The sequence below is a fragment of the Suricata suricatta genome, chromosome 10 (genome assembly GCF_006229205.1).
Source record: "Suricata suricatta isolate VVHF042 chromosome 10, meerkat_22Aug2017_6uvM2_HiC, whole genome shotgun sequence".
NCBI classification, from domain to species: Eukaryota; Metazoa; Chordata; class Mammalia; order Carnivora; family Herpestidae; genus Suricata; species Suricata suricatta.
In genome coordinates, this window is record NC_043709.1 from 72,250,870 (window position 1) to 72,265,220 (window position 14,351).

Genomic DNA, 14,351 nt, shown 5'->3' on the forward strand with positions numbered 1-14,351 from the left:
AGCGGCGCAGGAAGCAGCAGGAGCCGGACGCGGCGAGCGCGGCCGGGGAGCGCAGCCTCCTGGCGGCCGCCGAGTCGAGCGCCAGCCTGCAGGGCGCGGGCGCGGGCGGCGGCGGCGTCGGGGACTTGGAGCGCGCGGCACGGCGGCAGTTCCAGCAGGACGAGACCCCCGCCTTCGTGTACGTGGTGGCCGTCTTCTCCGCGCTGGGCGGCTTCCTGTTCGGCTATGACACCGGCGTGGTGTCGGGGGCCATGCTGCTGCTCAAGCGGCAGCTCAGCCTGGACGCGCTGTGGCAGGAGCTGCTCGTGTCCAGCACGGTGGGGGCGGCCGCCGTCTCGGCGCTGGCCGGCGGGGCCATCAACGGCGTCTTCGGCCGTCGCGCCGCCATCCTGCTGGCCAGTGCCCTCTTCACGGTCGGTTCCGCGGTGCTGGCCGCGGCCAACAACAAGGAGACGCTGCTCGCCGGCCGCTTGGTCGTGGGGCTCGGCATCGGTGAGTTCACGCGCCTGGAAGGGCGTCCTTGGCCGTGGGCGGTGCATTCCTTTTGCCCCTGCGGGGTCCCCGTCGGGGCTTGCTGGTCCCGAGAGTACTCGCTTCTCTTGCTCCTTGAGAGCCCGTTTGTCTGTCACTCCAGCCTCTAAGGCTCCCGGCGAGGTTGGAGAGGGTGGTAGAGGCTCCTGCTGAGGTTGGAGAGGGTGAGTGGGTGGATGGTGTTGGCTGTGGGCTCCCCTGAGCGCACGTGGAATCTTCTGTCACTCACGGACAAGTGAGTCCATATGATTGTTTCATATCCTAGGACTTACAAAAAAAAAAAAAAAAAAAAAAAAAAAAAACCTCAGTCATCACCTTGATCCAGCCCTACCTGATGCCCCTCTAGGGTTTAGAAGGGGAGGATCTCTTTCCTGTAGCGTCCTTTATTTTTTTTATTGCTAGCCCCTTTTCTTTTAGAGGATTCCAAACTCTGAACCTATGAGTCTTAAAGTCCCAGTAAGATAATTTCTAAAGGTAATTAAGTGATTCTGGACTCTATTCTTGCACCCCTACTCTTTCCTTATCTAGTTATTTATCTTTAAGTGGAGTATTCTTTTTCTCCCCTTTTGCTTTTACTGTTGCCTCTTGCTTTCATGTTTTTCCCAGGTGAATTCCTTCTCTGTTTTTCTAACTTTTTCCTTTAAATCCATATCCACCCATTTTCCTTTTTTGCTTTGCCTCTCTTGCTTTCCTGTTGGGAACTAAATTATCTATTAAAGGTCATGTTCACTTATTAAATTCATTTAGGAGCCACTCTCACTGTGGATAAAATGCCCAGCAAGATAGATGTTTGCAATTACTTTAAAAATGAAAGGATTAAGGTCCCCCTGGCATTGATTTTTCACCCTGGTCCTGAGCAGGGGAGGTACAATTGGCAAGTTCTTGGCAGACAGAAGCTATTTGGAATGTGCTTGGTATTATTAGAAAGCACTTTTGAGGGAAAGTAGGGGGTTGAGACAAATCTCACTAGTAATTTTCCTAAGACACACTGCTGATGCTTTATAAATATTTCATTTCATACTTCAGTTTGTGTTCTTTAGGGTGCTGTTGAAGTATTTTTTTTCCCTCCCTATGGCTGGGACTTGATGAAAACTCTTGCAACCTGGAACTCGCAGTGATTTGTTCCTTCACCACTTGTTTGACATACTCTGTTCTACACCCCTTTCCTTGTAGTCTCCAAGGAGAAGTGAGTCCCCTTTATACAACTCCACCTTTAGGAACCATGAGCCTAAACCCCAGCTCACTGACCTGTACATCCAAACTATTTCATTACTGACCTTCCTTTTGCTTCTTGTACTGTTAGTGAAGCAGGGCAAGGCTTTCAGTAAAATATTAAGTTCGCACATTAAGGTCCAAAATGACCAAGAAGTTCAGCTAAAATGAAACCTGTCTGCAGAGGAACTATCTGTGCTTTCGGGACCCTTTGATAAATAACCTGTGGTTAAAGTCAAGTGACCAGCATGCTTTCCAACGTATTCGCAGCTTTCTGTGCGTGGGACACCTGGTCCATGTTTACTGTTTCTTCTGATCTAGTAACATGATTTTAAGGTTTCAGGGTTTGTTCAGTGAGACTGAATCTTGGGATTTTGAAACTGAATAATGTTTCACAGATTTTTGAATGAAGCTTCCTAGAGTTCAGCCGTGGCACGTATTGTGTATTTGGATATTATGTGTCCTCTTTTTTATTTACTGGGAAAATTGAGCCCTTGTGTGTAAGGCCCCCTTCCGGATCTTGTGCATCAGAGTAGCAGGGTGGGAATAAAGCCTGGTGGAACGTGGTAGGCTCCATAAGAAAGTCTCACTGGAGAGAGGGCTGATGCATACCAAAAGGGTACAGTTTCCCTAACAGAAGCCTGAAGGAAGCTCTCCCTCCTGGAATCGTAATGTTGATGGCTGAGTAGTGTTTTAACAGAGGTGTGCGAAGGACCTTCTCAGCCAGGAATGAATAAAGAGAGGAAAGCATAGGGCAGCCTTGGGGAACAAGGTGGATGTGACGGAGGATTTAGGGGAGGGGAGGTAAGATCCGAGGGATTGGTGTGCGGGGACTGTAGACCCCTCTTATGTCAGCCTCCTTCTGTGCACTGGGGCTGCTTGCCTGGCGGTGCATCCCTGGTGAGACACGGACCTGGTCCTGGTGTGACTCACCTCACTCTGCTGAGAAACACTTAGAATAGAAGCCCTGCCACTGAGTGTCATAAAGGCTTGCTTTACTGATAAAATGAGGGATGTTAAGGTCACAAACAGGCTTTGAAATAGGCTGCATTTCAAATTAGGATTATGCAGAGCATGTTGTGCATGTAAAATCCTTAACAGTCACAAAAATTACTTACCTCCCAGAGGAGAAATCACAGAATTATTTTGAGCTGCAAGGAAATGGGTCCCTAACGTGACTGGTTGTTTTTTTTTTTTTTTTTTTTTTTTGGACATTAAATCAGTTTTGCTTCTTTAGTACACTAAATCTGGGTTAATTTCATGCTATTTCTTTTTACATAATTAAATTTTATGAGTGAGAGGTTTTGTTTTTATTTTCGTTTTTTGATCCTTTTGATTCTTAGTAGATGATGAGTAAAGCAAAATGTGGCTTTTGATGTCCTTTCAGACAAGTTCGCAGCGATAATTTCTTTCACAGATTTACCTGTGGTGAATACAAAGCCCATGGGGACAGACCTTTTGTTCATTTTGTTCATGGCTGTATTCCCAGCCCTTGTTGATTGAATGAATAGTTATGAGCAGAAATGTTAAAAAAAATTCCATTTCTGTTAGGGTACCACTTTAAAATGGGATTTTTTTCTTAAAAGAGTGTACTATCAAAATATTTAAAAGGCCACCTGAGGGTTTTAGTTTCTAATAGTTTAAAGGAATCATTCATTTATCTATTCACAAAATGCTAATTAAGCTGCATTATTGATTCTGTCAGATTTGGAGTAGGCAGTAATTAAATAAAAATCTCTTCCTGGAGGTGTTCATTCTCTGATAGAACAGAAGGACAGTCAACACATGACTAAAGTACAACCGAAGTTTCTGTGAGGGCGGGAACCACGGAAGACAGGCAGTGGATTCTTTTGGAGAGAAGTACGTAGAACACATAGGTTTTTACAGAAACATTTAAACTGGGGTTTGAAGGGTGAGTAGGAGTTCAGATGGAGAGGGATCTGGGACAGGAACTAATATTTATTTAGTGCTTTAGTTTCTGTTAGGCATCCTGTTTTACATATGCTACCTCATTTAATCCTAACTCTGAAATAGATGGAAAACTGGTCCCCTTTGCTGGATGTGGAAATGGTTTACAGCAGTTAAATGACAAGGTCACCGGTACAAAGTTAAGATTAAAAAAACAAAGACTCAGAGTCTTTTGCTCTTTATAGCACTCTGCTGGCCATTTAAGGTGACATTAACAGCAGATGTAAAGGCTTAGGACAGTCAAAGCAGTGTTGGAAGCATAAAGTGAGTGAAAGGTGGTGATGGGGGTGCTCATGAAACTGGAGTGATATTTTGGGGGGAGGGTTGGGCTGACTAGGGATTGTTTAGCCATGCCTACACAGGGACAGTCATGGGAGGTTTTTAGCTGGAAATGATAGGATCAGATTAAACATCCTTGTATCTGGTCTTCCCTCCCCCTCCCTTTTTACTTTTAAACTCTTATTTTCTTCCCCAAACCTTCTTCCCTCTTTGAATTTTGCAGTATTAGAAATACTTTGCCGAGATGGTTACTGCAGGATGAGTAGTAAAGCATAGCAAGCGGCCAAGAATTACGGAATAGGAAGAGGCTGTGGGGCCTTCCACAGAAACCCTTGAAAAAGATAAAGCTGTCAAGCAGTAGAGTGGAGTTCATCTGTATTAAATGAGTCATATGGTAAAAGACAGAAGCATCAGAAGTTGGGTATTAGTGTTTGCTTTAGTTTAAGGATTCCATTTTCTTTACAAGTTACAACAAAATCAGCTTACTGAGTGCCTGTTTGATTAGGATGTTATTTTAGGTTTTTGTTTTCACCAGTTTCCTTCGGTTCCTTTGATTTGTTTTGCTCTCCTCTTGAGTTGGGTTCTGGGACCAGACTGTCTAATTTAGCCCTTTCTCCACAGTGTTGCATTTACTTTACTAACCATTATAAGCAATGATTTAGTGTCTATGTAGGAAGTACCAAGAAGTGTCTAAATTCAGGTATTCGTCAATATTCAGAACCTTTCCTGAGAATTGATGTATTGATTTATACAGCACTGGGATAATTGAATTAGTCTTAGATCTGTATCAGTTTCTCCTGTCTTGCCTCTGCCCCACTGCTCCCTCTGCTGGAACACAATGTGTGGCTGCCTGTTGCAGCTTGTAACCAGTCTCTCATAACCTGTTGAGTAATAGTTTTAAAAATGTAACTCCCCCCACCCCCCAGAGAGCACTCTGAATTCTTATTCTCTGATGCAAAGCAAGTGTAAATTTTTATTTGATCAAAAACCCATTCAGTACGGAGATTAATGCCAATAAAGAATTTCCTGTGAGGTAAGCAAGGTTAGTCAGAATCAACCAGATTTTTAAAATATCAGCTGATGTAATTTTATTTTTGCTCTTTTGCCATCAAGTTTGTTTTTTTCTACTCCCCGACCTCCCCCTCCCACCCCCCTTCCCCGCCCCCGGACCAGTTGCCTTGTCTTTCAGTTTCATCTTTTAAAGCAGGATTTCTTTGTTGGATTTATGCTCTCTACCAGCATGAAACTGACATGTAAAGTAAAACTTTGTTTCACTTCCTCTGTTTCCTTGTTTCACACACATTGTATATATGAACCTCTCCCCCCACCCTCCACTTTTCTCTCTGGTGGCATTGACATTGCAGAGTTACAGTGAGGATTATGACCTAATTATGTTTGCCTAATAGTGTTGCAGCCACACCCTCCTCAAGTGAGTGAACAGTAAGATGACAGAAGTCTGTTCACATGAATTCTATGAGTTCATGTGACTTCAGTATAAAACATTCTTTTTCATCCTCGTTTCTTTCTGTATTTTAAGCTTAAAGCTGGAACACAGTCAAAGTTGACTGACTTCACAGTGGTGTCTTTGGCTTTAAACACATCTAATGATCTAGAACCTGCTGCTAGATCTCAGATAGCAAGCAGTCTTTGCTTTCTAACTGAAAAGCCCAGGAGACCATTATTCTTTTCTTTTTCTGATCAAACTTAGTTCCCTTATGCAGTCCTTCCTGTCTATAACTCTTTCCATTTCTCTTAACTTTCTTTTCCCTTTAAACTTCAGGGTAAATAGCAACATTTCTATGGAGAAAACTTTGTCAGGAGGAAAATCTATACTTAACCAGAAACCCCAAAGCATGTTTTCCACATTTACAACGTAATCTCCCTGACAGCCAAGTTTTACAAATACTTCTAAACTGGAGTTGGGAGTACTGCATGCTGTTTACTCAGCCCTTTGATTAAATATTAGCACCACTGTTAGGAACGGTGTGGTCTGGAGTGTGTCAGAAGCCAGGTGGCAGGAATTTCACTTTGCAGCAAGACAGCAGTGTCACGGGGTCACCAGTGTGTGAGCAGCATTCTTCTTTCTCTGATTTCATTGTCTGTCTGTCCTGCACTGGGGGGTCTCTCCAGTCACTCTTCATGGGAATTGGCAGTAGCTACCGCTGCCCTGGAAACTGCACCTGACACTTGTCCAGCGCTTACTCTGTGCCAGGCACACTCCGCAGCATTTTGCATATATTCACATAATAGTCCAGTGGGATAATATTTTTTTTTCTTTTTAAGATGAAGATGTTTAGGTAGAAAGAGATGAAGGAATTTTCTCATGGTCACAAAGCTTCTGGATGATGGAGCCTGAGTTAGCTCCTAAGAAGTCTGGCTTTGGAGTCTGTCCAGGCTCAACTTCTCCATGACAATGGCCACTTCTCTCTGGAACTGGCATAATTATTTTCCATGATATCATGTGGATGTTACTTTTAAAATAGAAACTTTCAAAATGAGTTCTTCAAGAGTACAGCCATGGCACATCAAGGAGTGTCAGTGAGAAAAGCCGAGTTGCTTAGGATATTTCCTTCTCTTGTGAAGGGCTTGGGATGGCCATGCCTGCAGTCAGGGCTGTTGTGTGGTACGAGTCCAGGGGTTCCGTGTTCCCCTTGAGCGGCCGTGTTCATACGGGATGCAGTGAGCACTGGGCCCTGGGAGGTGAACAGTCCAGGGATACTGCCTGTCGTACGGCAACTAAAATTTTAAAAATGCCTTTTCTGCTTTTTCCTTTAAGCTTCTGATCTCTTCTTGGAATGGACTTTTCCATAACATTCTCTCTACCCCTCGTCCCACAGCCATTTTCTGACTGATGACTTTGTTGAGTGCTTGAGAGACTAAGATAAAAATAGTTCCTGTTCTTAAAAGACCTACGTCTAGTGGGAAAGACAAACACGAGAACACAGTAATGTGTTGTGAATTCTACGATAAAAGTATTTGTAGGATGTTTCCTTGGTCTTCCAGGTCCAGCTTGATCGTGAAAGCTTTCTTAGTTGGCCTCTGCATAGCGGTAACACTTTCTCTGAGCCAGGCTCATGGCATTTAACTGCGTGACTCCTTCTAATATGTATTTTTGGTCATAACTCTTCTCTGGTGGTAGACCAGAAACTCATTGAGTTACCTAATAAAGTGTTAATAGCATTTATGTTCTCTCATTGCATTTACTACCATATGTTTAAAATATGAAGCACTTAGTTAGGTGTACTGAAGAATGTAGGTAAAGCATCTGTGTAGGCCAGATATGCAAAACTGAAGAATGCGCAAATGTAATACTCAACAGGACGTTGCTATAGTTGAACACTTGGAAACCTCAGGTACGTACTCAGTTGCTGCACTGTTAATTCAGAAAGTGGAGAAATGTGGTGAAGCTTGAGGCCCCTGGCCCGCACTGGCTGGGCTCACGCCCTGGCCGGCCACTTACTACCTGGGTGGTAGTGTTAGGTCTTGTGCTTCAGCTGTCTCCTCTGAAGAATGCGGACAACACCTGCCTACAAGGGTGGTTATGAGGACTGGATGACTTTATCTGGTAAGTTGCTTTCACGGTGCCTGGCAAGGTCAGAGAGTCTCACTGTTAAACATTGACACGTAAGCTGTGTGACTGTTGGCAGTTTACCACCCTGTGCCTCGGTTTTTGTGTATTTAAAATGAGTGTTATGATAGCACTTAGAAAATAGGATTGTTGCAGAAAGTAAATGAGCTCATGCACGCACAGGTACCTGGTTTTCAGTAAATGGTACGGCTTATCCGGTAGAGCCATCCCCATCACCACCTTACCCACATTTTATAAGCAAGGGAAATAAAATTATATAGTTAGATTTTTAATGTTGACCATAGCTGGTACTAGATGAGTAAAAATTCTGTAATATAAATCCAATAAATTTGAAAGATAGAATGAGTAATTTGAAAGTGGGACAGTACTGTCTTTTAGGTGTTCAGTTTACATTATGTAAGATTTACTTCTAGCAACACAGATGAATCTTGAACTGGGTCTCAAAGGTTATAAACGTAGGTCTTCTGAGAAGAGGATACTTTTCTCCTGGGGGAAAGGGAGGGTGATAAATGTAAAGCATTGAGGACAGTAGCAGTTTTTCTTGGCTGGGCTATGTGTAGGGGTTGAATAAGAAAGTGGTAAAAATGTGACCCGTTAGACTATAATCTTAGCTAGTGGTAAGGGACAAGTTGGACATTAGGTATGTCTTATGAGGTGGTATTTTATATGCCTGTTTCTAGAAAATATAGTTCAGATCCCAGTGGAAAAGATGTATCTGCCTTTCAAGAGGCAAATAATGAATAGTTTTAATAAAAACTTGAAAGTAATAGCTTTGGAATAAAAAGAATTTTAGTAATGGAAGCTTTCATCTACAACTCCCTTATCATATTTTGGGACTTAGTTTATGGCTCTCGATCAGGAATTCATTCCCTACAACAGAGAGGAATTTGGCAACTAAAATTGCGAGCATCATATTCAAGGACTAAACATTGATCATTTAACATTTGGTTTGCAAATGCCTGTCGTTTCGAAAAGAAAACTATAATGACTGAAAATGAATTGCAGGCACATCTAACAGTGGACTTCAAAGATCCTTGGAATGCAGGCGTCACTATAAATTAGGGTGAAACCTGAAGCAGTTGCAGCCGAGTCTACCTAATTCTAATATTTTACTGTACAGTCATAAAGAAGGTGGCTTCTGATACTCCTCCTCCCACGATCAGTGTAATATGGCCGTTGGTGATGTTGTAAGTGAAACGGCGTGTACATCTCAGAGGTCATGCAGAGCCCACAGGCCTCCTCTTGCAGTCAAGTTGGGGAGGCTGGAAAACATGCAGAAAACACAAAACCCTTTGTCATGACTGTTGAAATCAAGCTTGTTGAGAGTTCTTCTGAAATCTTTCATTTTATTCACTTCTATGTTAGGAAAATAGGTAGAATTTTTAGTTTACTAATCTTTCTCATACTTGTCTCTCAAATGATTTCTGATATTAAAATTCATCCAAAGAACCTAGAGTTCTTTTAAAAATGTTTTTTATTTTGAGAGGGAGAGAGAGAGAGCACAAGTAGAGGAGGAGCGCAGAGAGAGAGAGAGAGAGAGAGAGAGAGAGAGAGAGAGAGAGAATCCCAAGGAGGCTCTGTGCTGGCAGCACAGAGCCAGCCCTATGCAGGACTTGAACTCTTGAATCATTACCTGAGCCAAGATTGAGAGTCGATGCTTAACCAACTGAGCCACTGAGGCACCCCCAGAGAACTGAGAGCTCTAACAGTTTGTCATTTTTCCTGAATACTCTGCGAAAATCTCTAGTCTTCATCTCCTGGGCTGTAATGCGCCATCTCCAGGGCAGCTTATTAAAAGTATAGTAAAAAGTCAAAATACAGTAGACCTGAAACAAAGCCCATTCTTCATGCCTCTGTATGTATGTGTTTTATGTGTATTCACTCATTAGCCAAAGGTGAATTAATGGAAGTGCAGAGGGGTTAGGTAACTAACTTAACCCTGTTAGGAACAGTGCTGAAATTCCAATCCGTGGTTCTGATCAGGGACCTGTGTGTGCCCTCCCTCCCATTCTATGATAAAATCAGTCTTGATTGTGAAAGCTAAAATAGTCACAGTGATAGTTTTTAGATTAGCTGATGGGTTTAATGTACTTAATGTAATTTAATTACATGTATGTAATTTAAATCCCTGTAAGATACCTTGTAGAATTTTAAAAATGATTGTCGAAGGAATAGTGAAGAGGTTGGGGGAACAGTAATGAAAGACTAGATAGAAATTACTTCAGATGCGTAACATGTTGTTCCATGACCTAATATTGTGAAAATCAGAAAAGAGATGAGTGGAACAGAATAAAGTTTGAGCAAATAGATCCAGGTTTTTGTCAGGGTTTAGTATTCAACAAATCAAAGAAGATAATAGGTAAAAGAATTATTAAATAATTGAGAAAAGGAAATATTAATAAAAACAATGTAAATGAAATTTAGATCTTATAGTCTCCTTAATATCCTATTGATTTAATAATCTCTAAAGTTTAAAGAAACTAGGAATGAAGTGATTTTCTTTTATTCTTTATCAGTGACATGGTTCATTCTATTATAATTTCTCAAACCTCTAGAGGTTTTAAAAGCAAGATGACAAGTTGGAAAAATATTGCGGTACATTTATTTAACTAAAGGAGAAAATAGGCTCATAGCATAGTAAGTAGACTCTTTGTAGCCAGATAAATGCAATCAGTAAATACACTCTTGAAAAAGTGTTAAACCTTGTTAATAATTAGAAATGAAAATTAAGGTGGCGTTATACTTACTAAATTAGCAAGTTAGAAACAACTCACGGGTAGTTGTACCCTAGGAAGAGCCTTTCTGATTGTAAAACAAATTGAAATAATTTTCTGTAGACATTCCAGATAATATCCTGGCATATTTAATATTTCTCATTCTTTTGTTCATTAATTCAACAAATATATTTTGAATAACTTGTATATATTAGTACCAAATTAAACACTGCAATGCGGAAGTTAATCTGGTGAGGTCTTGCTTTTGGAGTTTATCTGTAAACTGCTAATACTCTTTGATTTAGGAATTTCATTTGGATTATAGTATAAAAAATAAACAGATTTTCCATGAAGGCATTTATAGATATATAATATATAATTTGAAAGAAAAACCTGAAGGAAAACCTCCAAATGTCTAGTGATTGGGAAATGATTATGTAATGTGGTAGAACATTACATTGCCATTAAGAAAGAAAACATGTACACCTGAGATATATAAAAAATTGTGGCTGGAGGTAGAGTTTAGAAGAAGGCATAACATTGTATGTATGGTTAACATGGCAAAATGGTTTTTTAAATTTTATTTTGTTACTGTTCCTTTTATATTATTAAAACTTTACCTGGAATTCAGAATTCCGTTTTAAGATACAGAGACGCATGTATAACAAGACTTCAACAGAATCTCCCTCTCTCTCTTTTTATTTTTCCAAATGAGATTTTATCTCATTCTCTGGAATGAAGTTTTTAAGAAATGACAAAGATGCTATAAATAATCTAATCCCATGAGAATTGCTTAAAAGTATTTCCCCCTAACTTTTAACTCCTTGAATGAATTAACAAGACTCCATGGTGTGTGATGTACGTTTCCTGGATCTTATTATCATATATCCCAGGAAAGAGGGCTGCTTACACTCTCAGTGGGAAGAATAGAAACAATCAGAAAGAGAACATCTCCAAACTCCGCCGTCTCTGCCTCCTCGGGTGTCCTGCCTGCACCTGCCGGGCCCTCCCTCCTCCGGTACCTGCGGACGCGCTGTCTGTGCTCCTGCCAAGCGCAGCCTTGCACGTGTGTTTGAGCTCTTCTCTCCCCCGTTCAAAGCTCTTGTTCCAGCTGGTTTTCTCTTCTGTGGCATAAAATTTCCCCTTCTACTGGATCATTCCTCTAAGTGGGCACAAATTGCTGTTTTGTCATCTTTAAAAAAATCCTTTCTACCTCACTTCATCTTTCAGTTACTGTCTTGTTTTTCTCCTTTTCTTTACATGACACAGTTGCATGCATTCCTACTCTTCAGTTCTTTCTTCTCATTCTTTTGTGACTCCTTTCCAGACAGGTTTTTGCCCTTGCCAGCTGACCAGTGTTGCTTTTGTAAAGATTACCATGTCCTGCGTTGCGCATCCCAAATCCTACTTCACCTGCCGTAGGCTTTGGACACAGTACTTCAGGCCTTCCTGAAGTACTTTGGTTTCAAGGTTGTTACCCTCTCCCTCTTTTTCCATAGGCTCTTCCTTCTCAATCTCCTTTGGAGATTCTTCTTTATCTTCCAGAACTATTTCCTTCTGCAAGCTCCTTCTTGGAGCTCTCCTGTTCTTTGTTAAAATTTACTCCTTTGGCACTCATAACCTGGCTCATGGCTTAGAGTGCCTTGTGTTTGCTGACAACTAGCTAGAATCTCAGCCCAGATCATTTTCTTGATATTCAGACTCCTGAGCTCAGCTGCTCACCTAGCTTCCTGCTTTAGCTCCTCCCATCTTCCATGTACCAGGTGAGGGCAGTCACCTTTTTGGTGATTTTTGAGTCCACAGCCTTGGAATCCTCCTTGACTGTCTCCCATTTCCCACGTCATATCTGCATGAGAAGTCTTTGACTCTAGCTTCTAATTAACATGTAGGATCTATTTTTCCTCACTTCCACTGCTAAATCTAACATGACATCCCTCACTTGGAGCATTGCACGTCTCCTAACTGTTCACCCTGCTTGTTCCTTGATACCTCTGCCTTCTTTTCTGCACTTGACAGCCAGAGTGATTCTTGTAAAATATAAATGAGACCATGCCGCCTCAGTGCTGCTCACAGTGCTACTCTCCATAGCTCCCAGCTCGCTCGGGAAAAGCCGGTGGCCTGCAGCGCTGCATTATTCTTACCTCTCTTCCCTCCTTCTTTGACCTTACTCTCGGCTACTTTACTTCATTCCTGCTCCAGGGAGCACACCAGTTATCCTTCCAGCCCTTTGCACAGTCTCCTTCTTCTGCTGGGAAAGTTTTCCCCAGATATCCACATGGTTCCCTCATCAGTGCGTTTCCATGGTTCTTAAAGTTGCAGACTCTCACCCCTGATACTTTATAGTCTATTTTTATTTTCATTTTTTATTACTTGTTACTTTCTATTTTTCTCTTCTTGCTTTGTTTTTCTCTGTTTCTTGTCACTAAATTGTTGCTTATTTCTCTCCACTAGAATGTTACTTCCATGAAAGTAGGATTTGTTTACCCCATTTTACCAGCACATAGTATAGTGCCTTGCACACAGTCGTCATTCAATAAATGTTTCATGTATAGATAAAAACAAAAACAGTATAACTCTGGTGAGTAAATTTTGAGCTGAGATTGGATATGTACGCATCAGAAATTTAGGAAATGTGTGCTATGATGGGGTTAAGTAAATGTTCTCTAGGGTTACTTCTGATTCATGTCTGTGGTGTCAGACTTTTTATTTTTTATTATTTATTTATTAAAGTTTATTTTTGAGAGAGAGATAGCGCAAGCAGGGGAAGAGCAGAGAGAGAGAGACAACACACATAATCTGAAGCAGGCTCCAGGCTCTGAGCTGTCAGCATGGAGCCTGATGCGGAGCTTGAACTCACAAACTGTGAGATCATGACCTGAGTCAGACGCTCAAACCACTGAGCCACCCAGGTGCCCTGGTGTCAAACTTTTTAAAGTAGTTGGGAAAAAATAGTATTTTAAGTTCAGTTAAGACAGTTAAGTCTAACCTTGTTCTCAGTACCTGAGATAGAAGCAAGTCTCATTCTCAGTCTTGCAAGTCCAAAAAATGGAAGTTGATTTATGTTTGGAAAAACGATCAGAGACTCTCCTGGAAGCACTTAGACTCACAGTGGCGGGAGCACCTGGCCTGCAAACCTCCTGCATGGTGCGTGGTACACGGTGCTCTAGTGCTGCGGCTGCTCTAATGTCTGTTCTTGCCTGGCAGGGAGGTTTGTGGGAAGTGGGAACTATTCTGATTCACTAGTTGTGTCTTTGTTCTTGAACTTGGAATTAAAGCAAGGGAGAGGCTTGGAGAGTCCTTTTTCACCCCGACTAGAAAGAGGCCAGTTTTTCCAGAACTTCAAGGCACCTCTGATTTCAGTTTTCAAAATTCGGTGAATCTTTTTCCTGGAGCACGCTATGTGTGGAATTTGGGATCTCGTCTTGTTCTGAGTACTCAATCCACGTTGCATATTCTATAAGAGATGCATCAGACAGGGGCGTCTGGGTGGCTCAGTCGGTTGAGCCTCTGACTTCAGCTCAGGTCAAATCTCATGTTCGTGGGTTCGAGCCCTGCGTCAGGCTCTGTGCTGACAGCTAGCTCAGAGCCTGGAGCCTGCTTCGGGTTCTGTGTCTCCCTCTCTCTCTGCCCCTCCCCCCTCATGCTCTGTCTCTCTCTGTATCAAAAATAAATAAAACATTAAAAAGAAAAAAGATTGCATCAAGCAGTTAAATCCTGGTAGTTTAAGAATAAAAACAACGAAAGCCAATTTATTTTCCATTATGGATCTGGTTGTATATTTAAAGGACAAAACATATATGTAAGTGTATTTTGTGAAAAGTTTTAAAAGACGGTGTTAAATGTATGGAATTAAAAAATTTTTTTTAATGTTTTATTTATTTTTGATACAGAGAGAGACAGAGCATGAGAGGGTGAGGGGCAGAGAACTAGAAGCAGACTCCAGGCTCTGAACTGTCAGCACAGAGCCTGATGTGGGGCTCAAACCCACGAACGTGAGATCTGACCTGAGCTGAAGTCGGAGGCTTAACTGACTGAGCCACCCAGGCACCCCAAATGTA

General features: G+C 41.8%; 1 protein-coding gene across 1 annotated transcript in view; it reads left to right on the top strand.

Annotated features, from left to right (window-relative positions):
• The window catches only part of SLC2A13 (solute carrier family 2 member 13), a 345,368-nt gene that overhangs the window by 435 nt on the left and 330,582 nt on the right, over positions 1-14,351 (top strand). Inside the window, exon 2 of the mRNA XM_029955511.1 lies at positions 3-492. Coding sequence (XP_029811371.1) covers positions 3-492 — 490 coding nt within the window. The remainder of the gene's footprint in view (positions 1-2; positions 493-14,351) is intronic.